Raw genomic sequence first — 25979 nt, forward strand, 5'->3', positions numbered from 1 at the left:
CGTGCTCCACCGTAGGCCGCATCATCACTTACCATCAGGCGAGATAGCGGCCAAACGTCGGCCCATTTAACAATAAAAAAAAAGAACATGCAACCCATCCCAGCTTCATCATCATATTATCATCAGCCGAGAGACGTCCACTGCTGAACAAAGGCCTCCCCCTTAGTCCTCCACGTAGAACGACAAGCCGTCCCAGCTTCGCATGGGTGCAATGGTGATATATTATGCATGTATTATACATATAAACCTTACTCTTGAATCACTCTATCTATTAAAAAAACCGCATCAAAATCCGTTACATAGTTTTAAAGAATTAGGTGCGTGGCTGGCCTTAGGAATAAGGCTCTTTTCTTGAATGTTTGAAGGTCGGAAATACCGCCGACTAGTCATACCACAGTTTTGCTGTGCGAGGCAGAAAGTTTCACATATGGAAAGCACCTTTGCTGTTTGCCCCCTATTGCCCCAGGGTATATGTTCCTCCGTTCACCTGCGACTCCGTGATAACTTTCAAGGACGTGACATATTCAACTAGCTTCTCCCGTGCACTTTCGATTAAGATGAGTAACTACTGGCTCGTAATACACAACAACGAGCCACTCTATGATAGGTATGCTCTAGTGTATACCATTCTTTTACGAACTAATTAGGAAACTGAGTGTTTGCCTGTATGTTATCACTCGTAAGAAGGTTAGATTACACAGAAATGCTGCAGAAAGTTTTGTAATAATTTTTTTATTTGTATTTTGAAAATTTTATCGTCAACAGTGTTGACGAAATGGTGTCATGGTGCTCCCACACAGCGGTTATATAACGTTATACAACAATGTGTAACAATTGTGTTTAAACAAATTATAACAGTGGTTGTAGAGTATGTTACATGCTGTTACAAATGTTACACAATGTTGTATAACGTTATATAACTGCTGTGTGGGAGCACCTTTACCGAGCGGGAATAACCCTACTCACCTAATCGACTTCCTCGATAAGTACTCGTACCTATTCGTTTAAATAAGTTTGAGACAGAAGAAGTCAATCGTCAATCACAGATCCTTCATCAATTACAGCTCAGGTACAGGTACAGGTACTTTTAACAATAAATTTATCATCATTGGTAGTTTGTGGCGTGCAACTGTTCGGAGTAAGATCATCCAATAGGGACTCACGACCCTCGCTTAATGAGGATAACGACGTGAGGAGGACGAGGAGGTAGTTTGTGGAAAAAAGCAATGGAAGAGGACGACAAAAAAAGAGTTGATCAGTAGACGCTGATCACTTGGGAGCTGTTGAGTAGATGCTGACTCATGAGAACTGATTAGGGAGTTGACATGTTGAAGCTGATAGGTTAGAATTCATTTGAGTGATTTTGTTTTGGCGGACCCTAGGCCTGGTGCGACTCTTGGCTAACTAGGGTTCCTACCCGCGGGGTTTAGGTCCAGAGGTTCTGACACTAAAGCCTCGTATTCATGGTAAACATTTTGCTTAGCAACAGTTGATCAACGTTGTTGATGAATAGCTATAAACTGATGTTTTCGTTCGCCGGGCATCAACTCTGCAGCATGGCGCGATCAACTCCGCAACACAAGTGTTGCCCGCAACATGTTTATGCAACCATGTTGCAAAACAAAATGTTTACCATGAATACAAGGCTTAAAAATCCGGCGATCTGATTAGTCGATTCATTCGAGCCGGCCAATCAGACCGCCGAACGCGCTCTCGTTTCGATGTGGTTAGATAAAGCAAACTCGTATTAAGGGTGGTAATGAAATAAAACGCCTGGTAACACCACTGAACTTTATTACAACTTACCAAAAGCCTCAGTGCGGACGACAAAAGAATACTTATAAAATATAACATAACTACAGCGCTTCCTTAAAATACTATATCTAAAAGTATTAAAATACACTTAAATACAAAATGGCTTGTACACAGTTATTATAAATATTGTGTTTCGGCAAATTATCAAGTGCGGTATGGCGAAAGATCATTGGCAAAGCTACTTACATTGACCACATGGTTTTCAAGACTTATGAGCAAAAACGTTTCTAGAAATGTCGATATTCCTTAACAACCAATCGGCAGGACGAATCTTTAATTACAGTACAGTTTTAAATCTTAACGCCTTAAGTAAAGACAGCAAATCACGCTACAACCTGTTCAATTTCTTTAACAGATTTTCAACTCAAATGCTTTTCAAATAAAGTCCAAAACCCTATAAAGGTAATTTGACAGTTTGGAGGGTCTCGGGAGTGCTGATTCAACTGTACGTGTCCGTGAGATTAAAACACGAAATCCGACCATGAATTGATTGTACAAAATACAAACATTGCGTCATATTTCGGGGAAAAGTGTGTCCTCATCTATTAATGATTGATAAATCAATCAATCAATTTGCCTAAATTCTAAAATTATTATTTCAAGTCACAATTGCTTGGTTTGACGTTTACAACTGTCACTGTCATTTCGACGGTGGCCGAACAAAATGGCGGCAGTTTCAAATGTCAAAATCGATTGGCGGCAACGGTGGCGGAATGTTTCTTTCTTTCCATAGCTCGAACTTCGTCTCTTGGGAATCTGCGAACGAGGAAATTATTTTGAAACGCATCTTGAACATTAAAGGTTTATACCACGGCCTCACCGAAAACCGACGAGAAACAACGCTTGCGTTGTATTTCCTTGTGTGAGTTAGGTTACCGGAGACCCAATTCTCCCTTCCCAATTTTCCCAATTCCCGATTCGCCAATAACCCTTAAATTCCTAACCCGCAAAAGGCCGGCAACGCACTTGTAACGCCTCTGGTGTTTCAAGTATCCATGGGCGGCGGCGATTGCTTACCATCAGGTGATACGTCTACTCGTTTACGTCACGGCTTTTAACCCCGAAGGGGTAGACAGAGATGCATATTACGGCACGTAATGCCACAATACAATGTAGACCCACTTTTCACCATTTGAGTTAGTTCTTGTACTCGAAAGTGTGAAGACGTGTTGCAAGTCGCGCTGTGATTTAAGTGAAGTGCTTTGCTACCAGTGTTGTGATTGGCTTGCGTCCATATTTTCGATTCCTTGTTGCTCTTGCAGTGTTTTTACCTGAGGTCTACGCCCAATAGGCGGAGTCTGACAGAGATAGACGATTTTTGTGAGCCCGTACCTCAATTCTATTTCTAAAAATCTTCTCAAAAAACGTTGAAAAAATTTTGCGGCCGCCCGGTTGCGAACCTGGGTCCGTTGAACGCGGGGCGGTGTGTGTCTCAACTCGACCACCAGTGCACTCGGTCTAGCGCTTGAAATACTTAACCGCTATCTTTTGCTAAGGCGTATCCACGTCCGTCTGCGTGCTGTATTAAGTAGTTGCTTTTTCACCCATATAACCAACATGCCTCGCATGATGCGCTCGCCTCCGCAAAGCTCACCCGGCAATTGTGCACTATTGGAAACGCAATCGGAACCTGATCTCTCCCCTATCGTCACGGCATCTGAATCTAGCTCCCGTGACTTGGGCAACGTTACTACAAGACCAAGTAACAAACGTTTTCGAGGCGATGACAGCTGGACGGAACCGGACAAGTTTGTGGATTTGAAAAATATGCTGCTGTCGTGGAAATCCGACCAAGATATCATCTTGAATAAATTGGTTACTGAAGTTTCTGAGCTTAAACAACAGGGCCTCAGTATTCAAAAGACTAATACAGAGATTGAGAAAACAATTCAATTTTTCAATAAAAGTTATGAAGACATGAGGGCACGTGTTGAAAAATTAGAGAAGGAACATAAGGAATGTGAGAAGCGCATAAACGACATGACTAACAACAGTAGCGGACAGACGATAACCAAACTTGAAGCGAAGATCGACTCGATGGAACAACAGGCGCGGCTATGTAATGTCGAAGTTTGTAACTTGCCCGAGAAGCGAAATGAGAACTTGTTGGCAATTATCGAAGCAATAGGCAATGCAGTAAAATTTCCTTTATCACAAAATGACATTGTCGCCATCCACAGAGTCCCGCATGCACACCAGAATGACAAAAAGCCCAAAAACATAATAGTTAAATTGAAATCACTGGTCATTCGTGACAACTTACTGAGCGCCTATCGAAAAAGTAAAGGCATTAAGACCGACCAAATAGGAATCTCAGGCGCTTTGACTTCAATTTACTTAAATGAACATCTGACATTAAAAAATAAAACGTTATTTCGTGAGGCCAGAAAGCTTGCCAATGAATATGGTTTTAAATATGTTTGGGTACGAAATGCTACGATACTCGTGCGCAAGCAAGATGGAACCTCTGCATTTGCGATACGTTCTGATGTTGATCTGGGTAAAATTGTTAATGGCACGAAGACCCCTACCGATACTGTTGCTAAATAACTTTAGATATTTTAATGGTTGCTGGACATGTTGCCTTAGCCTGTTGTTTTCAACTTTTTCAGATGTACTAATCCGCGCCTCCGTATTAAGATTATTATACTTTTGTTTATTACATTTTTTATTATCGTATTGTGAATTTCTCTACCCTATGTCAGTAAGCGATTGTGTAGAAGTTAAAAACATATACTCGTATGTACAACGGATTAATCAGTACTTTTTCTATTTAAAAGTTCGGTACTGTTTTCATTTTGATGTTTTGCTGGATTGCTCCATTATTATTGTGTCGGGATGTGCAAAGTGTATAAAAATGTTGTATGTTATACAGATTTATTGTTTTGTATTATATAATGGCTTTAAATAATATAGTGATATATTACCAGAACTGTAGAGGAATACGCACAAAGTTACATACACTTTACATGAATATATTATCATGCTCTTATGACGTCATTGTGTTGACGGAAACCTGGCTTATTCCCAGCATTCAGGACAGTGAATTTATTGACGACCGTTACATCGTCTTCAGATTCGATCGTGACCGCTTAGCGACTAAAAAACGCGAGGGGGGAGGCGTTCTAGTGGCTGTCCTTCGTGAGCTGAGACCCACCAAAATAATGACACACTTCATCCACTCTGAAGTGGAACAGATTGCGATACAGTTGCCTTCATCACGACAAAACTCACACCACATTATTAGTGCCACATACATACCACCACGTACACATGAAGACATATACTTACAGTACTTCGACATGCTACAAGATCTGGCTAATGACACTTCCTGTGACTCATATTTCTTTCTTGGAGATTTTAACATCCCGGACATAGACTGGTTAGACCAAGGTGGTGATGCAATTGCTCAAGTTTCCAGTTCGATTGGGCGCGGCTTATTAAATCTTATGGGACTTGTTAATGGCACTCAATACAACGCCACTAAAAACAAATTAGGTCGAATACTGGATTTGCTCATTTCTAACGTAGATTGCCAGACAATATCCTGTAATACTCTACTAGACCCCGACAGCCACCATCCCCCTTTCTCTGCAATAACTAGTCTAGGGATGCTATTTGCTCCCATGAAATGTCACTCGGTCCAAAGATACAATTTCCATAAAGCAGATATGGATGGGATGGAGCGTGACCTATGTAAAATCAACTGGGTTAATGCACTATCCCACCTATCTTCTGAGGAAGCTGTCGATACTTTCTATGAAACAGTATATGGCATTATAAGACTGCACGTTCCATTAACTCGCATTAAAAACGCTAACTATCCTGTATGGTTCTCTCCATCTTTGATACGTATTTTAAAGAAAAAAGAACGTGCATGGGTCAGATGGAAGATCTATAATAATCTCTCAGACTATTTAACCTTCTCCAACTATCGCAATTTGTTCCACAATCAGTGTGCTAGATGTTATCGGAACTATATAGAATCTGTTGAAAACAACATTCCAAAAAATGTTAAGTACTTCTGGTCTTTTATATCGGCTAGAAAGTGCAAGGCCAAACTACCCTCCAGCATGTTCTTCAGAAATGTTACCTCAGACGACCCCACAAATATCTGCAACTTATTCTCAAATTACTTCTGTTCCGTCTACGAACCCTCTTCTTTTAATCCAAATACCTGGCAGCCACCTACTGCCTGCTTGGAAAATGCATCAAGCGTATCAGACATTTTCTTGACTGAAGATGTTATAAGTATGTCTTTAAAGTCGCTAGATCCTTCCAAAGGAGCTGGCCTGATGGATTGCCACCTAGTTTCTTCATTAAACTATATAAAAGCCTCTGTACACCCCTGTACATAATATTTAATAAATGCATACGAGAAGGTGTTTTTCCCGCTGTCTGGAAAAAAGCCTTTATTACTCCAGTCTATAAAAGTGGCGATAAAAGTAATGTGGAGAATTACCGCCCTATCTCAATACTTTCTACCTTGTCTAAGGTTTTCGAGAGACTGGTGCATGGATCATTATATCCTCATATTCATCAACATATTATCCTTGAACAACATGGATTTGTTAAACGTCGTTCCACCACAACAAACCTCATGGTTTTCACTAATTATTTATTTGAACACATGGATCAACGAATTCAAGTAGACGCCGTATACACAGACTTTCAGAAGGCTTTCGATAAGGTGGATCATAAAATACTCATGGATAAAATAGCCTTCAACGGTATACGCGGTAATTTATTGCGCTGGTTTATGTCATATATTTTTAACAGAACCCAGAAAGTTGTCGTTAATGGGTATGAATCTGACGTTGTAACTGTTACGTCTGGAGTTCCACAAGGATCCATTTTGGGTCCTCTTCTCTTTATTTTATTTATAAATGACATTAAACAATGTTTCATCAACTCTCGTTTTCTAATGTACGCAGATGACATTAAAATCTATACTCCTTGCAAAACGATAGAGGATTGTTTACTACTACAAGACGACCTTAACAGACTACACACTTATTGTACTGTTAATAAGCTCTTTCTTAGTCTTCCAAAATGTCATGCTATTTCCTTCACTAAGAATAAAAATAAAATCAACCATATTTATTCCATTAGCGACGTACCCCTAAAGACTGTGCTATCTGTACGTGATTTGGGTGTAATACTTGATTCCTGTCTACACTTTGATGTTCACCATAATGCAATAATAAATAAAGCATTTCAAATGTTCGGTTTTGTCATGAGATCCTCTCGTGACTTTGTGCGTCCCTCTACGTTCTTACTGCTTTACAAAACATTAATCAGATCTCAGTTAGAGTACGCTTCTCCCATCTGGAATCCTTTATACGAAAAGTATATTTCTGGTTTAGAAATGGTGCAGAAAAAGTTTCTGCGTTCTATGAACTATAAGTGTTATCACTCAAAAACTCCATACACACAATTGTTAGAAAAGTATAATATATTGAGCCTACAGCACAGACGAATGCTATTATCGGTTATGATGCTACATGGTTTGTGTAACAATAGATTTGACTGTACTGACTTAACCAATAAATTATGTTATACGGTACCCAGAACTGTCATCCGGCGAGAGGTGCGCGCCTCTCATCTGTTTTATATTGAGTCCTGCAAAACGAATGCTGGAGTGCGTGTGCCTCTTCGCCGTATTGCGGACATATATAACTCGCATTTCACACAACTCGACATATTTAATCTAGCTAACAATCAGTTTAAAATAAAAGCTGTTAAACTTTTGTCTGAAATTGTAATTGGAGGCTAATCAGCCGCGAATCTATTACCTTTATATATTTTATTTATTTTCTGTAATGTGTTTTCATACTTTCTTTGTCATTTCTTTTGTTAACTTGTGGACAATGGTATGGGTTGCATGATTGTTACTTAGTTTTTAATACGTACTTTATTTGTTATGTTTAATTATGTAACTGTTTTTTGTCCCTTAATAAATAAATAAATAAATAAATAAATAAATAAGTCCCATATAATAGAGGGTGAGCCTATTGTCTGCCTTTGATTTAATTATTTTGTAAAATTCCTATACATTTTATACAAAATAATATACTTACCGGTGGCTCGCGAAGAGGTGAGGGAGGGCCTGAAGAACCGAGGGAGGATGACGCGCGAGGGCGAGAGAGGTCGGGTGTGGGTGTGCACGTACGCGGCCATCACGCTGGTCGCCGTCTTCGCTGCAACAGTATTCATGACGAGCACACTACACGTTAGGTGTAGAATTAAATACATGGAAAAATAAGCCAAGTGCTACAATATTTGGACGATTGTGTAAAGAAATAGGCAAGGTAAGGATAATGGTAGGTGGCAGGCGGTCTGTACTTTTTGGCTAGTCTAGCTAGAAATTGAGAAACGAAGCAAGTATTCTAAATAAAGGTAAATTGATATCTTATAGGACAAATAGCAATGGAAAATGAGTAATATAAGGACTATCAGAAGAACATTCTTCTTTAACCTTTTATAAGGCAAAAAACTTACCAAGTTAAACTAAAACTCTTTGTGGTTTATTAAAATATGCTTTTTGTAATATTCACTGAACTTTTCGTTGAAGCAAACATAATGGTAAAAATACTCCATTTGCCTTATAAAGAGTTAAATGATTTACAATAGAACTCCAGCCAATATAGTCCTCAAACACAAGTATGTATTTCATAATAAGTTACTTCAACCAAATGCAGTTACATCTGCCTAAAACTGGTGTCGGGAGAAGTCATTGGTTCATTTTCTAACTACAAAACACTCACGTGTCCGTGCCGGCCCGCCGTCACTGGACGCGACCTCCACAGGGTCCACGTCTCTGGAGAACAGGTGCACGATCACAGACAGCAGGACACACACGGAGCAGCCAAACGCGACGCTACAACAAGCCACCATGTACCCGCAAGGAGGATACCACCACCACTGCACAGAAAAATTCAAGTCATCTTCAAATATGCGAGGACAATGGTATTATTAAAAGTGGCCCTCGAAATGTCCAGGAAATTATTAGTTTGGATCTGGCAACCCTAGTGTCTCCACCGTTATGGCAACTGCATTTTTGACAAAGAAACCGCCACTAATTATTCCGTGGGTTTTGTAACGGTCCACTACGAGTGTTTTTAGTATCCTGCGGATTGCCCCGAATGCGGGGCTGTTAGCATGGATCACATCCTGTACCACACGAGTATTTATTTTTAAACGTTGCGCCACAGTAAGATTTTTTCTGGGTCGGTCTTTCGTCACCTTGGTAGGTGCTTTCATAAACAAGTGCGGAACAACAATTTGTGGATCTCACAAAGAGTTGCTCCGTGCGGGAATCGGACCCGTGACACGTCAAGCAGTTGTTGATACTTATTATGATAGACTATGTTTATATCTCACTAGCTGACCCGCCAAACTTCGTACCGCCTCAACATTATTCTCTCACCATTTAAACCTTCCCTCTGGACTTCTTCTTAAAGACCAAAATTTTCCAAATCGGTCCAGCCTCGATAATTCTCGAGTTTTACCGAGACGAACGAACAGCAATAGATTTTTATACAATACAGAGACAGAGATTACTCAACGATACTCGAAGCTAGTCCGAGCACAAACGAAGCCGGTAGCACAGCTTGTTATGATGTAAAAGTACGTACATCATACCTTCGCGGGGTAGTTTTGACGGCTTGGCACTGAGAGGCTCCGGGTTCGGCTCTCGTGCCGCGCGGGCAGGTCCTGCAGGTGTTGTCTCCGCGCTTCGAGCTCGTGTTTGGGGGGCAGGATGCTGTGAGGAATGGTGGAGGATTAGAAATGCTAGGAGAAATTTTGAGGTATCTAATTTGGGATACTCAGATGTATTCTAAAGGCAGAGAGACACCAGGGCTATACAACCTACATAGCTCCGTCCCTCTTGCACTGCTCAGTGATCCACCATTCTGACAAAATTGTAATAGCAGACTAAGGCCCCAGGTCGAGTACAGCCTGATCACTGGCCTTTTTGCACCGTATTGCTTATTTATCTACTTTTAAATTATTTTCCTTTTGCCTGCAATATTTTATAACGGTGCAAATAAATTGTTTTTCTTTCTTTCCTTCTACAGGAGATTGCCTGAGGAGACTATACTGGTGTATCTACAGTGTATACACATCCTCCCTGTCTGAAACTGACAAGAGAGAGACAAGAGAAACTGACTTCGATCCCGCGACGAAAAAAAACAGAAGATATCTTTAAAGGAGAAGAAAATCTAATAGTTAGGTAACACAGTTCAATTGGTTGGAGTCCAGTGCAGGAGACAGACAATCTATGTATACTTACAGCAGACTTTAGACTCGGGCAGCAGGTAGTACCCAGCCGGGCAGTTCACCACCACGTCCACCTTGCCGGGAGACAGCGTCGACACCAGCTTGTGGTACTCGCGGTGGCCGTTCGTGTCTGCAGAGAGCCACAAATGAATTAGCATCATCAAGACAGAGACGCCCAGTCCAAAGTCAAAGCATTTATTTCAATTAATCCTAAATTAAACACTTTTGAAACGTCAAATTAAATTGTCCGTCTGTCTGTTTGTCAGTGACCTTCAGTCTACCTTACGAAGGCCGCCTGCAATGACTTCTACATTGATCGGTTGGGAATGACCCGATTGTCTTGGTTGGAACCTTGGTTAGGTTATCCATCTACCATACCATTTGGACGATGATAGTAACTAATAATAACCATAAGACAGGAAACTCCTGCTTGAATATATGGATATGGAGATAGATATATAAGATAAATATGAATAATAATAATATGTATGTGATAAGTTTTTGTTTTATATAAAAAAAGTATTAAAGTAGATAAGTACATAATAATATAAAGGATATAAGAATAAGAATTGTAAATTAAAGAGTGCCATTATCGCCAACAAACTGACTCACAGTTTGGCGATTTTTGTATGTATTTTTATATGTACGACTGTACGTATTATGTGAATAAACGATTAAAGAAAAATGTGTTTTAGTCTATTCTGTTAAAAACTAAAGATGCTTATGAAAATATGGTGGATATTACCTTTCTTCCTGAGAGAATGTGTGATGACGGGTCTGACGAGATGCCTCCACGGTCTCAGAGTCTCGTTGACCCCATCCTTCGACAATACCACTGGAATAGAGGAAGGATTTTAAACTCGTCAGCTAAATATAAGAAGATCTTTAAAAGTAAACTAATGATTTATTAATGATTCAATATGTAGTCTCTCTATACACCCGAGAAGAGTAGAAATGGCAACAAATATATTACAATCCGCCATCAAGCAACAGCTTTTTTAAGGGTGAAACTCATCGAACGAAGTCTCCCACTTTGGTCGAGGCGAGAGGGAGTGTCAGACTCTTACTGACTAAAAACCAAACCCGTTCCTACTCCTGCTTTTTGAGCCAGAGCCCCGATAAACCCGCTAGGTAGTCCGCAGCTCCGGATCAGGCATCAGCCCTACTGGGCCCCATCATCACTACACAGCTAAAGATTTTAAACCAGCATTTACCAGCAATATCAGCGAGGTACGGAGTGTTGACGGCCGATAGCATGACTAGAGAGGAGGCGATGTCTCGCCGGCACTGCAGGCTGCAGTTCACGCGGTGGTTCGGCGACATCGAGATCACTGCCGTCGACCGCAGGATCGAGCTGTTCGTGCCCTGGAGGGAGAGAGAGATTCTTTAAGAGATTATTCACAGTTATTGAAGGAAGTCGTAGAAGAAGTAGAAGAGAATGAAGTCCATCGTCCAGAGTCGCAGTCGCATTTTTTCTGCCCCGACGAGGAGACGATTCTGTGGAGCGTCTTGTGTGTAAGGGAAGGTTAAGGGCACAAAAGCGCGTGGCGGGTCACCGATGCGATGGGTGAATCAAATTAAAACTGCACTCATTCAATTCACCAATGCACGAGGATGGCTGCAGCACGCGTGCGCGTTGCATGGTTGTAAACGTACCCACGACACAGAAGAAAATACTAGTGTAGGGAAAAAGGTTTAAACAAAAATTCACAGTTTATAATTTAGAATTTTTAGTTGGAAATTCCAATGCTACAACTTTAAGGTTCCCATAAAAAAAGAAAACTACCAAGACTAATAAAATAATACTTCATGCAACAATCAAGTAAACTGTCATAATAAATACGTCAAACCAATCTTACCCTGTCTCTTTGGCAGACCGGCTCGTCTATCCTTATGGAGCAGGTCTTGCCGCATCTTGACTCCTTACTCATCAGAGGGCCCAGATCCTGGATAGCTTTCAGGTCCTACGATAGAACAGCACATGAAAGAAAATTTTTCCTCGATAGAGGGAAATGAGCAGACGGATTGCCTGATGGTAAACAATCAGCCGACCTGAGGAGTTACAAGTACATTGCCCGCCTTTTAAGAAATATAAAAGTTTCATTATAACTTTTGTAAGACGTACTAAATTAATTATTATGTTATCAGCTTATTCACGTAACTGTTTGACGAGGAACTCGACGAGTTACAAATCCATGTAGTTGAGTTGCAGCGCGACAATCGCCGCGTCGTGTATCGCGGAATGCTGCTTATGAATATGAGCCTCTAGCATGGCTTGAAACTAGTCGAGTTCCTCGTCAAACAGTTACGTGAGTAAGCCGATAACATAATCTATTATATAAAAATAAGTCGGGTTTTCCTTCCTGACGCTATAACTCCAGAACGCACGAATCGATTTTCACGTTTTTGCATTCGTTGGAAAGGTATCGGGCTTCGTGAGGTTTATAGCAGCAAATTCAGGGAAAATCATTGGTGGCGAAACGGAGTTCGCCGAGTTTGCTAGTAAGTAATAAAAGTAGAAAGAAAATGGGAGAATGTAAACAACAAAACGGTATTCCAAGAAGCAGAAGATAAAGAAGAAGAAGAGGACAGCAGTGGCAGTATAAGTGACATACATCATAAGAGCAGGTATCTTCCGTCTTGTAGACGGGCGTGAACACCACGTCGTACTCCGGTATCGCCATCACGACCAGCCGCACCTGCCTCTGCACCGCTTGCTCCTGTCAACATGAGGAGGAGGATGAGGAGTTACTATCTGGAGAAATCACTTTCTTTTCAAACGGGGAAAATCATCCAATGACCTCTCCGCCTTCGGCGAGGAGGAGTATTAGACTGTTACTGACTAAAAACCACTCCGTTCCTACTCCTGCTTTTCGAACCGGAGCCCCGGTAACCCGCTTCTGGAGAAATCACTTGAATTTATAAATTGTATTCAATAAGGCCTATCAGGAGTGAAGATTATGGGAAACCCTTTGCATTAGGCGTCAAAGTACTCCTCCGCATCACTGTCATTAGGAGACGTTCTCAAAAGACTGGTCACATTGCCACGTTGAATGGCAATGCTTGTCTTCTAACCGAAGAAATCGTTCAATGGCAATCTCTTCTCATCTTCTCATCAAAGAAATAGCCAGCCTTCTGGTCACGTGTAGAGTCAATTGGCTTATGTGCAATCCTTTAAAAACAATATGTGCACCGGGACTCCATGGCCCAAGTGTATCGACCCCAATAGTTAATTATAATAGACAAAAAGTTTGAGGATCTTACCAAGCTACAGGTATAGCCTCCCATATTCTTGGGCTCCGCGTTCCGTATGGTCATCTTAATGCCTTCCACCTTCACGTTGTCATGAGTGAGCATCCGTTTCCTCTCAGTATGCCAGTGGAACTTGTTGGGCGACGCTATGGGCACGTACGGCACGCAGTCCAGGGTAATCGAGTCTCCTACCATGATGTATATCTCATTCTGAAACGGTGGAAATAAGTTCATTATATTTTAGGGTTTATCTAATGGGTGTGTAGCTCAATACTTCTAATAGTTATGAGCCCCCTTTTTTGAAAGTAGGGAAAATCATCCAAAGACTTCTCCCGCTTTGGACGAGGCCAGATGGAGTGTCAGTCTCTTACTGACTAAAAGCCACCTCGTTCTTACGCCTGCTTTTCGAGCCGGAGCCCCGGTAGCCTGCTAGGTAGTCCGCTGCTCCCGAGTTATAAGCTCCTAGACTAGCTTGAAACTAGTCGAATTACTTCTTCAAATGGTTAAACATGAAATCGGGTGGAAATAGTTTATTCAATGACAATATCATTATTAAGCCGTCTGGTGGAAGTAATGGCCCACGCTCCCGCTCACACCAACTTACCTCTGCTGGTCTCAAAGGCGGTATATTCCTCAATCCCACATCCAAAGCTCTCAAACTAGCTCCTCTCTTTCTCCTCGTAATCATTTTATAAATCCCATCGTCTCCTTTAACGTACTTCTCAAACGAATCATTCGAATCATCATCAAATCTCACGACATCGAATAGATCGTCAACATCAGGATAGTCATCATTGACTTTCGCGACTTGTACTCTGAGGCACCTCTTATTGCGGATCCAATCCCACCGCTTCCCCGTCTTTTGGTATGGAATAAAGAATTGTTGTTCAGGACTTTTGTATTTGTAGCAAGATATATTTTTGACTAAGATCTCGAAAGCTTCCGGCGGTACTTTCGTTTGAAGTAGCCTGATGTGGTCAATGGTGGCCTGTATGTCACAAATCTGACTTGTTTTGGGTGTCCGACGAGTATCACAGGCCTCTTGAAACAAAGCACGTGTGTTAAATTCGGGAAATATAATACCACTACCTTCCTTTGCCGATCTGGGGAAGAAAAACAACTGTGAGATGTTAGGGTCAGTTGCTTCTCGTCCTGAGAATCGACTGAAGGGGGACAGCCTCCGGGAATGGTCCGTCGCCTCGCTCGCAAGGTCCTGGAGACAGTGGGAGCATTTGCGGGGGCTGTCTTATAAACAAAATAGGGTAAATAAACACAATGGACTCGTAAGTTATTATGTTAAAAAAAATCAGATAAAGACATTATTTTTGAAATAAAAAATATGCATGAGTCCATCACATTATCATTTAAAGGGGGTGTGATAAATACAACTCTAGATTACGTATTTGAGTATACGAATTGTATATAGACTATTCGCTTATGACAACGGCTTTGCCCGCGTTCCGGTGGGATAAAAAGTGAACTATATGTTATTTCAGACCAAATTTGGAACAAGCGGTATACCAACTGGGGTAGATACCCCTCTTCCAAATTTCGTCTCGACCAAAGGGGTCGAAAGCCATTTTGCCATTTTGTCATGAAAGAGTACCAAACGAACAAACAAACTTTCACATTTATAATATTAGTAGGCTAACGTTAATATAGATGATATCTTACTTTCAGTGACCGGCATAGTGGAGGGATCCATCTTCCAGCTGTTCAGCTTCAGGCGTCGCTTCCTATTCAGCTTCTTGCGGCTGCCCACTTCTCTTACGGTAGGCTTCTTCACTGCCTTTGAACAACCAAAGTTAAAAGATACCACAAAGGCAGAAGACTGAGGCGGTCTTTTGTAAAAAAGACAGTAGACCGTTTTGGTCTACTGCTTTTTTACTCTAGATAGTGGTGTTATGTAAAGAAAGAAAGAAAGAAAGAAAGAAAGAGGTATGTAAGAGTCGTAGCAATTGGCGGTCCATTGTCTCTGCCTACCCCCATGGGAGACAGGCGGGAAGTTGTCTTTATGAGAAGTCCAATACCAGATATTTCTCTTTAACACTTTGCCTAATGCTGATATCGAACCTAATATATGCTATGCGATCGATAGACACCTGTCTAGAATAACAAATGAGTATCTTCGGAAAAAAATCTAATTAGATTTTACACAACTCGTCAATCAACCATCACTCATAATAAGCATTCAGCTACTACCATCAGAGAGACAGTTGGATTAGGAAAACAAACCAGCAGACAGATCACCTGATGGCAAGCAATCGGCGCCGCCCATGGACACCCGCAACACCAGACGCGTTACAAATGCCTTGCCAGCCTTTGAGGGTTAAGGATTTTGAGGATCAGGGATTTAAACTTACAAATGATGTTTTACCTGCTTTTTCTCGGGAGCTACAACTTTAATTCCCATTTTGTTTACAATCTTATTGAGTAGACCTTCAGGTTTATGAGGCTTTGCCGTCGGCTCCGGTAGCTCCAGGTTCTTCAGAGCCTTCATACCCTCGATAAGATCGTACTCCTCGTCAGGAGCTGTTATCACTTTTTGTTTTGGTTTCGGCTTCTTCTTCGGTCTGAAAATATGGGGACCAAGAACGAAGAAATAAGATGAAAAGAGGGATTTTAAAAGAATATGAGAAGAAAATAGTGTATAAAGAGAATGATTGAGTGGGTCGTTAACGCCATGAGGCGGCAGTCGATCTACAACCTCCATAGGACAGGCCTGCAGGCGACTGACTGGGAGAGTCAGACGTCCGCTGTATAGGCGGGAGTAGGTGTTAGCGTAGTGGAAGGCCACTCGAAAAGGGAACAGCCTCCCAGGGTCACCAAAGTGGCGGGACCTGCCTTGCGGCAGGTCGAAACCTGCCGGGTGTAGTGATTCCGTAAGGGTAACCCGGATCATGATAACAGACAGTGGAGGAAAACCGCAGTGGTTTTAGCCAGTAAGAATACGGCCCGTCCGCACGATATGGGAAGTTCATGAGGATTCCCATCGCGACAGACAAAAAATAACGTTACTTAAAATATTAATGTAAAACTTACACAAAACTTACTTGGTTGTAGTTGTAGGTGGAACTCTACTTATCTGCGAGACGCTTCTTTTGTAACCAACCTCTTCTCTCTCCGGATCGCCGTAAGCAATTCTATGCCACTCATCATTCAGCTTATTGGTTTCATACTGTATTATGGACAGCAACAGATTTCTATACCCATCCGCATCTTTGTTGGGGTCGTTCAGAATCTCGCTGTTAATCTGATTGTCATACTCGTTGATAATGACAATAGTCGGACTCATACGAGTTGTGATTTGCGTATCATCGAAATACATAGGGTCAGTCTCCGTGCTACTGATCTTATCAATCGCTCGCGTTGTCATAGTGGTTTCAGAAGTGGTAGTAACAGTGGAGGTCGACGATTTCTGAGGATGTCTCGGCCTTTGTGTGACGCTGTCGAAAAATTTCAACGTAGCCGTCTTCAGTTTGCCGAAGAAACTGCTTGATGCTTTCGTCGTAGTGGCTTGTGGTATAGTTTCTCCCTCGTCGAATGCAGGTGTTTTAGGCTCCGTGAATTCTTTCGTTGAAGTCGTTTCAATTTTTGTACTCTTAGTTGTGCTTATAGTGGTGGACATGCTTCCAACTTTGGTAGTTTTAGTGTTACTCGCTTTTCTATCCACCATCACTCTGGTTGATCTTATGATTATATTTTCGCTGGCATTCTGGGCATTTTGTTGACACTTTTTTTGTTCACATTTAGGCTTTTTAGGTTCAGGTGCCGTGGTTGCGTTGGTTTTGCAGTTTGGTAACCCGGTTTCCATCTTCGATTCTAAATTGTCCAGCGAATCAAAGCTAGTGTCCAAACTAGTCGTCAAGCCATCACTTAGAAAAAATTGTTTCTCGTTGTCTTCAGAAGGCTTTTCTGTTTGATCAAATTGTTTGCTTTTTAGTTCAGACAGTTTATCATTTTGTTCAAATTGTTTATAATTTTGTCCAGATTGTTTTTCTTGTATTTCAATCGGTTTATCTACTTGATCTGGTTGTTTTTCATTCTGTTCAAATTGTTTTTCTCTAAGATCAGATTGTTTGACATCATGTTCAGATTGTTTGTAGCTTGGTTCAAATTGTTTTTCTTTCAGTTCAGACGGTTTATCAATTTGATCGGATGGTTTTTCATTTACTTCATATTGTTTTTCTTTCAGTTCTGATGGTTTGTCAATTTGCTCGGATGGTTTATCAATAATTTCTATCTGTTTTTCTTTTAATTCAGACGGTTTATCGATTTGTTCAGCCGGTTTATCATTTAGTTCTTGTTGTTTTTCTTTCAGTTCAGACGGTTTATCCATTTGATCGGACGGTTTATCATTAATTTCCATTTGTTTTACTTTTTGTTCGGCAGGTTTGTAATTTTGTTCAAACTGTTTGGCTTTTAATTCAGAAAGTTTATCATTTTGTTCAAATTGTTTTTCATTTTGTCCAGATTGTTTGTCTTTTAACTCCATCGGCTTCTCGTTTGGCTCTATTACTTTTTCTTTTAACTCCGGTTCTTTTATATTTGGTTCTGCATGAGTTTCTTTTAGCTCAGTATCTTTATCTTTTATTTTTTCTTTTAATTCATTAGCTTTATCTTTTAATTCATTAGCTTTATCTTTTATTTCATTAGCTTTATCTTTTTCTTCAGTTGTCTTATCCGTGTGTTCAGTAGTCAGTGTAGTTGTTTGTTGTGTTGTCGTTGTTTTAGTCCTCGGAGTAGTTGTAGTTGTCGTATCTTCACTTTTATAATGCATTTTAGTTTTCACCTTCTTAATACATTTCGTTGACTTTTTTTCTAGCGTCACTTTATCAGATTCAGAATTAACCTTACTCGTGTGATCATCTTTAAGCTTCGCCGTGTGGTTTAGAAACATCGTGGACCTGTTAGAGTTCTTGTTCATAGTTTCTATGTCCTGTAGGCTCCCAAACAGTTGCAGCAACTGATTGATGTTGTGCGACAAGTAATCGATCGTCGTTGTTTCTGTAACATCCCTAAAATTTCTCTTCGGAGTAGACTTCACAGTCATGAACATGGTGTTCGTAACTGGACGGCGAAGTGAATTCTCCATTATATTTTGTATTTTCGGCAAACCATTCGCCTCTTTCTGCACCACAGCGATCTGAATGGACTTATCTTGCTTCGATTCTCTGGCCACGCGGGCTTCGTTAGTGCTGGATTTTATGTAATCATACCAGAATGCGCCACCACCGTCAGATATCAAAGGTGTCACCATGCCGTAGTTCACCTGCCGCTTGAAGTGTAGACGTGGTCGCTTTGTGTAATCCGACGTGTAATACGTGAAGAACTTCTTTTTACTCTTACGCGGAAATAACTTCTTTAAACCTTTGCGCTTCTTGTGTTTCGGTTCAATGACGTAGTCGAAGAGCGGATCGTTGATATGTGGTGACGTCACCACGTCCTGGTGAGGTGTGAATGACGACGTGTGCTCAAACGTTTCAGATGAAGAAGAACTTTCCGGATTACAAATGATGTTAACATTGATGTTATCGAGGGAGTAAACGTTTTTGATCAATTTCTTCTTCGGAGGTGTGGGAGGCGCCGGCGGGTTGGCTCGCTTCACGATGTTATGTCTCATGATACATTTGTTTATCGTACTCATAAACTTGTCGCCTTCTTCCACAAGTTTCTGATTGAAGCAAGCTTGCATGGACACCGTTTTCTCCAAGTCGTCTGCGAGGGCTGCCAACTCATCGTTGATATGCGTAAAAGAGTCTGGTTTGGTCTCTTTCGAAGTTTTCACTAAAAACAATTGTCTCTTGTCAATGTAAGTAGTGAAAGTCTTGCAAGTCCTTCCTTGGCATTTGCCTTTGACTCTCTTGTAGTAGTCGGCCAAACTCTTGTCGATCTTGCTGACCGAGTCTCTCAGCTTCTGCCCCCCACCAGGGTTCATCCAAAAGAACGTTTGTATTTCCGTGCAGTGATCCTTCATGTACTGCCCAATGTTGTCAAACTCGAATATAAGTTCGTCTATGACAGCGTCGCTGGCCGCGCACGCCTTACACATGGCCTTGTCGGTCCTACACTTGCAGTTGCAAACTCTATCGTGGCCAAAATACTTTTTCACTGCGTCCCAGTCGATGCGTCTCTTGAAGACATATTTGTCTTCGTCTGTGGGAGGTTCCTCCGTCACTGCCTTGATCTCTCGAGACTTCCAAACATGCCTCTCACTGCGCGGCTTATGAGAGTTCAAGTTCGCTTGGCTGACGTTTTCGTACATCTGAATCAGTTGTTTATTGAACGCCGCTATGAAATCTTTACTCAGCGTCACTCTTGCTACGCTCTTGGTTTCCTCTCTAGATTCAGTTGGTTTCGACTCTGACATACTAGCAGTGGTCGCTGCTACTTGCCGCGTTTTTAGATCGGACAAATTAATTCTACCTTTGATTGGCTTGAGGGCGAGACCAGACTTTGGTTTGTCGACTAAGAGATACATGCCTGGTGACAGCGCTCCTTCTACGCTTACGTGGGAGGTGACAGCAGCAACGCTGGAGCTTTTGCTGGTGGTGGTCTCACTATGTTCTACTGTGGTGGGATCGACAGTGCCCTCAAACGAATGGACCTGGTATTCTAGATCGACAGGCGTTGACATCTTGGCTGAGAACACCTTCCTCACTCTCACTGGATCGAGGGGAGATCTCTTCTTGCCTGTTTGGAAGTCGAAGGGAATAGCGATGTGGACTTGGATGGCATTTGTGCTGTCGTTGGATGGATGAATGGATTTTGTAGCGTGAGGCAAAGCCATGTAGTTGTTGGTTTGGAAGACGCTGGCTATGTCTTTCTCCTCATAGCTAAGGGTGTTCTTCATGAGGTCTACAATAACTTCTAGGGCTGCGACGTCTTTAGCTGTGAAGGTATTCTGCTGGGTTTGAACGTCTCGCTTGATCTCGATGTGATTGCTGAAGAAGTTGGCCTCGGAGGAGCAGGGCGGTGCTGGAGGAGTGGGAGGGTCGTGCTGCGGCCCTAGCTCATAATACACCTAGAAAGAAAGAAAAAAAAAAACATTAACTATCATTGATACCGTTAATTTTACAACAGTTACAAGGGTTATACCTAACTGATAATGACGGGTGTAATTGACCATATAACAGTAACAAATTCATCGCAAGTAGTGTCTGTCCATGTCGAACCGATATTAGAACAGCGCTGGGATCAGATTCAGCAACTACAAAAACAAAACAAGACTTGTTTGACATGAAAAGATAATACAATAAATAAGGGAAATTGTCAAAAATACCTTTGTTGGCCTCACCTGGTCGTTGTAGGTGTCAGGCTCTATGTAAATGGGTTCGTTGGGTAGGTCGTGGACCACATGGCCCTTGTGATTCAAGCACTTATAGTGTGGTGGCTTCTCCGGCTCGGTCGTCGTCTCAGACTCTACCTCGCAACCCGGCTTAGCATTAATCTTGTGTTGTATCGTTGTGGTGGTCGTCGTTTTCGTGTTAATAGTGGTCGACACGGACGGTGAATCAGTTTTCTTCCCACACTTCGGATCCTCCTTCTGCTATCAACAATGATCGGAATTAGTGAGCTGTTCGACAATCAACTTTACGTTTACCTAACACTAAGGTTCATTTTTGGATACAGATTGATGAGTTGCAAATGGAGGTAGGAAAAGGTTTCGGTTCATGGTATAAAATGGTATAAAGGAGCTCACCTAATTCCGATCATTGGCAAAGGAAGGGAGTCACCTGAATCTTTCGGAGTGCCATGATCCCGCGAGAGGAGAGTAGCATCTATATCTCTATCCTCAGGGTAGAACTATCTTCAGGAAATTCTTCGGTTTTTCAGGCTTATGGTGTGTATTTGTTTTTTTAGAATCTTCCTTTGATTTTGATTTTGATTTGGACTTATTTTTAGGCTTGTCTTTATTTTTAGAATGACTAGCTTCTACTTTCATAGAAATAGAGTGATCTACCTCTGTGTTTTCTTTTGGCCCGCATGTAAAGCTAATCCCTTCAGCCTTCAAATCTTCTCTTTCGTCTTCCTTTTCTTTCTTCTTTGCTCTTTGCTGTTGCGTGGTTTGGGTTGAATCACCTGCAATTGTAAATAACAATCAATAAATATAATTACGGAAAACTCTATTGTTGTGGACTTTTCATTGATGACTTAGAGGCAAAATCCCGCCCTGGTAAAGCGAGAGGGAGTGTCATACTTTTATTGTCTAAAAACCACCCCGTTTCTACTTCTGCTTTTCGAGCCAGAGCCCCGGTAAACCACTAGGCATTCACTGAAGACTTGAAAGTCGAATGCTCACGGGCAGAAATTATGTCATCACTAATGGGTAGGTAGTGGAGGACAGATGTCAGTCGCTACAAGTACAATATTGACACACAGCAGCTGGGTAAGACTGGCCTACAGTTAAATACAGTAGTTTCCTACATTTTATTTGAATTTCCTTCTAATAGATTAAATTAAAACATTAGACTCGTATTCATTCTGTTCTTACAAAATTAAATACTTTCAAGGATACGATTAACTTGAAATATCATGAGACGTTACAATTTACTACATTTTATGACTGCTCCTAAACCTAACCCCGTTTGATCTAATATGATGACAAAATAAAAAAACACGTAACTAATATTATTTTATTATCATGTAACTAACATACTAATTAATTTCCACATGTTTAATTTCCATATCCTATCAACTAGCTAGCTACCTATAGGAAAAGACCTGAAGATAAGTAAGTTCTGACTTACTTTTCGAATCAGCTTTTGTCGTGTGCTTTGTTGACGAAATCGTAGCGTTGGCACGCTTAGCTGTCGTCAAGTTTTTCACAAGACTCTTGAATTTGTCATGTAATACTGAAAACAATAAATACCAAAGTGAGATCAAATGTTCTTTCTTTCCCCTGGTCTTTTCCTAACGACAACTTTTGACTGTCGAGCAAAAAAGCGGCACGGCCGTACCATCCTTTTCTCGAAGCCATTCAGGCCAATTTCGACCATGAAGTTATAGGTATAATAACTTCATTGTGGATAAATTAGTATTACATAGTTGAAGCAATCGAAACAATGTAACCAAGAATTGTATTGTGAATCTGATTGAAAAAGAGTAACCTATGGAGTTTCTTGCTCGTTCTTCTCCATAGGAATCTACACTTTGTAACGAGCAAATAGCGAAATTAGAGGACTGACCTACAGACAGACATTTTTAATATTTTGAGAGTGGTTCCGTAACTAGAGGCTTTTTACGGGTAATGTCAGGCTCTTACTGACTAAACACCACCCTTTTCCTACTCCTGCTTCGTCAACCTATTAAATCTTCCTTGGCTTTGCATTGGGCATCAGCCCTATTAGACCCCATCTATGGTGGTCTGATGGCTATTTGAGACGCGCGCGGAGCGTGTCACTCTGCCCTGTACCCTCAAGGACACGCGGCTAACATAGCTTTAGGCCTAACAGAATATTTTCTGAAGATCAAGTCATAAATCAGTAAAGTTGTAACAGCTAAGCTGATTGAACTACTAGGATCTTTCTAGAACCATTTCGTGAAGCAAAATGGAAAACCCTCTATAAGTTTTAATCGAGTCTTATCCAGAATCTGTATGTCAATATTATATTGGTATATGAAGCTAATTAGCACATTGTCTGTCCTCCATAAAAGGTAGTCCTCTCTTGCTAAAGGAATCAGGTTCCTTTAGCTTTTATTGGGCATCAGCCGTATCTAATCTAGCCAGATTAAATACGACGTTTTCTATACGACAAAATATGATGATGCCTTCTCCGACAATATTAGCCGCTCTTTTAGCTCCACGGTAGTTTGTAGTTAAGCGTCCACGAACCCGCATCGGAGGTATCGCACGCAACGGATTTTAGTTTGTCTTACAAAACTCATACAACAGCGTCCACTGATCCGCACCGTGAGGATCGCATCATCGGCAATGCGTACCGATATGATACCATACCGAATGCCGATTTCAATTTCAAAATCCGAGTGAAAGTGGTATCGGCAATCCGATTGCTGATACTCGCGTCGGCAATCCGATCGCTGTCGATACAGTGGACGCAGTCTGAAAAATTAATCCGTTTGATGCGATCCGTCCGATGCGTACGATGCGGGTCTGTGTACGCTTACCCTTGACCAGGATAATATCACAACCTCACAGTACCGTAAAACGGGATGAATAGAAATCGAGGGGTGAATAGATACAGGAACGGGGTGAATAAAATGTTGGCAAAATGTCCTATCTATTCACCCCATTCCTGCATCTAATCACCCCTCGATTTCTATTCACCCAGTTTTACCGTTATACCGTACTCTGGTGTTGTAGAAGTCCACAGGTAGCGCCGATTGCTTACCATCAGGTGATCCGTCTGTTCATTTTCTGTACTATACTAAAGATACATAATAATCTACTTACGTGCAGAAATCTTGAACAGTCTCCTATGTCTGTCTTTGTCCTTGGTTCTCTCCTTGTCTGGCGCGGGCGAGGTTCGGCGAAGGTGCTTGAGGTCGTAGACCAGGGAGCCACGCTGTGGGGTGCCCTCCGTGGAAGACACCGATGCTGTGAGGGCCGACACTGACGCTGATGCCGACGGGCTCGGTGACAATGAGACGCTGGCAGATCTTGGGCGACCTGGAGATCAGAATGTATGGTTTTGGAAGCACAGTATAGTGTGATTGTGCAAGAGAATTTAGGGAAATTGTCTTGGCTGTGAAGGTTAATTGTTTGTAATGTTTTAAGGACAGATTCATAATCTCCTTCTCTCTCTCTCTCTCTCTCTCTCGTTATCTCTATCTCTTTCTCGTTATCACTCTCTCTCTCTCTCTCTCTCGCGCTCACCCAGGGACCTCAGGGAAGACGATAGTACAGTGGTCACGTGCTGCCGTGCAACTAGCATAGCGAGGCTCATGGGAGACGCACGTCTCCTTAAGAATGTGCCGTAACAGGCGTTACAACGTGGGGGCTCCGGAGCAGATCTACTAAGAGGACTCGGTGCCTCTTACAGGTATTTAGGGTGGCCACCAGGGTGGTTTTAGTGAGATCAAAATCCCACACTCATTATCATCATTATTATCATTTATCCCCAAAAATCTAGGCGTCTTTTGAAGATTTAAAAAAAAAGCAGTTCTCTCTAACCTGAACCTGTTACAGCAGCCATGATGGCGACATCACGTTGCGTGGAGATTTCACGGAGTATGGTGATGTCAGGATCCACGGTGATGGCGGCGGTGTTGGGCTCCACGGTGGCAACAACGGTATTGGGCTCCACAGTGGCTACCACGGTATTGGGCTCCACTGTGGCCACAACGGTATTGGGCTCTACGGTGGCCACAACGGTGCTGGGTTCCTTGGACTCCAGAGAGGACCGTGCCTCCTTCTGAGTGATGTGGTCGTCTGGATTCTCTCCCGGAGCTGACAGCCCCCCACCAGGCTTGGGCTTGCAGCCGCGCCACGTGAACAGTCTGTGCTTGTGTGGGGCTTCTGTGTCTGAAACTGTTTAAGCTTATGTTGTTATGCTGTGCTGTGTTGTGCTGTGGTGTCTTGTGCTTGTGCTGTTTTGTGTTGTCTTGTGTTATTCTGTGTTGTGCAGGATCATGTTTCGTTACTGCTGCTGAACTAAGCTAAGCTGGTATAATAATTTGCTGTGATCTGTCTATGTTGTATATTGTGTTTATTGCCCAGTTGTTTTGAACTGATTTGGGGAGCTATTGGATACGAGTGCGAATTGTCGTTCGATGTGATTACCCAAGGGAGCTAAGCGGGAGCTTTTTTTACAGCATTGGACGTTTTTATGCTGATGACAACGATCTGACGAGCTGAGTGTGTTGTATCGTGTCTTGTTGTGTTGTATTATGCTGTGTTGTGTTGTGCTGTGTTGTGTTGTGTTGTGTTCTGATATGCTGTGCTGTGTTGAGCTGTGCCTGGTTGTGTTCTGTTATGCTTTGCTGTGTTGCGCTGTGCCTGGTTATGTTATGTTGTGTTGTGTTGTGTTGCGTTGCGATGAGTTGTGTTGTGCTATTATCATATCATATTAAAATAAGTGTCAAACTGAACTCACCCCTCCTCATGTGCCTGCTCCTCCTGGCGGTTCGGTCGAATTTCCGGATTACTTCAATCTTGGTATCGCCTTTTCTAAAAACTTTACACGAGTTACTTATTCGTGACAGTTTCAACAATTTGGTGACAAGACTATATTAAAACAATATCAGAAAATAGAATGGTGCGTCCGTATTTGGCTAATATCATTATCATATTAAAGTTTGTGTGTATATTTGTTACTCAAACACGTCAAAACGGCTGAAAGAAGGATGCAAATCCTGGGGGTCTACTCTAATTCAACGAAAAACGAAGTTTCGTCCGAAACTTCGCAAATTTCTAACTACAATTCCATTTATTGCGAAGCTTTGTGAACAAAAATGAACGAATGAAATGCAGATAAATAAATAGGTTTTTAATGTAAATTAAAAATAAAACGTTATTTTAAGTAATTTCAAATCAATAAAACCTATGGCCGAAAATTAAACGAAACTTCGGATTCGAGAACCGGAGTAGGCCCTCTGGTCTCACCTTTCAATAGCTATGTGTGGTACATCATTGGATTGGATTGGATATAAAGCACAAACGAAATTAT

The 25979-nt window shown here is 41.7% G+C and overlaps 1 protein-coding gene across 16 annotated transcripts in view; it reads right to left on the reverse strand.

Moving 5' to 3' along the window:
- Positions 1-1777: 1777 nt before the first annotated feature.
- Positions 1778-25979, reverse strand: part of LOC118279832 (uncharacterized) — a 36436-nt gene continuing 12234 nt past the window's right edge. For 2 of the 16 annotated variants that reach the window (XM_050702475.1, XM_050702473.1), the window contains exons 11-30: positions 25407-25487; positions 24485-24841; positions 23765-23980; positions 22101-22205; positions 21314-21432; positions 20633-20899; positions 16404-20374; positions 15728-15923; positions 15025-15139; positions 13955-14391; positions 13363-13560; positions 12714-12818; positions 11958-12062; positions 11313-11463; positions 10844-10933; positions 10112-10228; positions 9453-9580; positions 8583-8739; positions 7896-8015; positions 1778-2571 (exon numbers count right to left, since the gene is read on the reverse strand). In XM_050702475.1, the coding sequence (XP_050558432.1) occupies positions 2492-2571; positions 7896-8015; positions 8583-8739; positions 9453-9580; positions 10112-10228; positions 10844-10933; positions 11313-11463; positions 11958-12062; positions 12714-12818; positions 13363-13560; positions 13955-14391; positions 15025-15139; positions 15728-15923; positions 16404-20374; positions 20633-20899; positions 21314-21432; positions 22101-22205; positions 23765-23980; positions 24485-24841; positions 25407-25487 (7115 nt within the window). In that variant the 3' untranslated portion in view covers positions 1778-2491. Of the gene's footprint in view, positions 2572-7895; positions 8042-8582; positions 8740-9452; positions 9581-10111; positions 10229-10843; positions 10934-11312; positions 11464-11957; positions 12063-12713; positions 12819-13362; positions 13561-13954; positions 14454-15024; positions 15140-15727; positions 15924-16403; positions 20375-20632; positions 20900-21313; positions 21433-22100; positions 22206-23764; positions 23981-24484; positions 24842-25406; positions 25488-25979 lie in introns of those variants that run through there. The other 14 variants (XM_050702474.1, XM_050702477.1, XM_050702476.1 and 11 more) reach the window with 14 other exon arrangements.

Source organism: Spodoptera frugiperda, chromosome 22, assembly GCF_023101765.2.
Source record: "Spodoptera frugiperda isolate SF20-4 chromosome 22, AGI-APGP_CSIRO_Sfru_2.0, whole genome shotgun sequence".
NCBI classification, from domain to species: Eukaryota; Metazoa; Arthropoda; class Insecta; order Lepidoptera; family Noctuidae; genus Spodoptera; species Spodoptera frugiperda.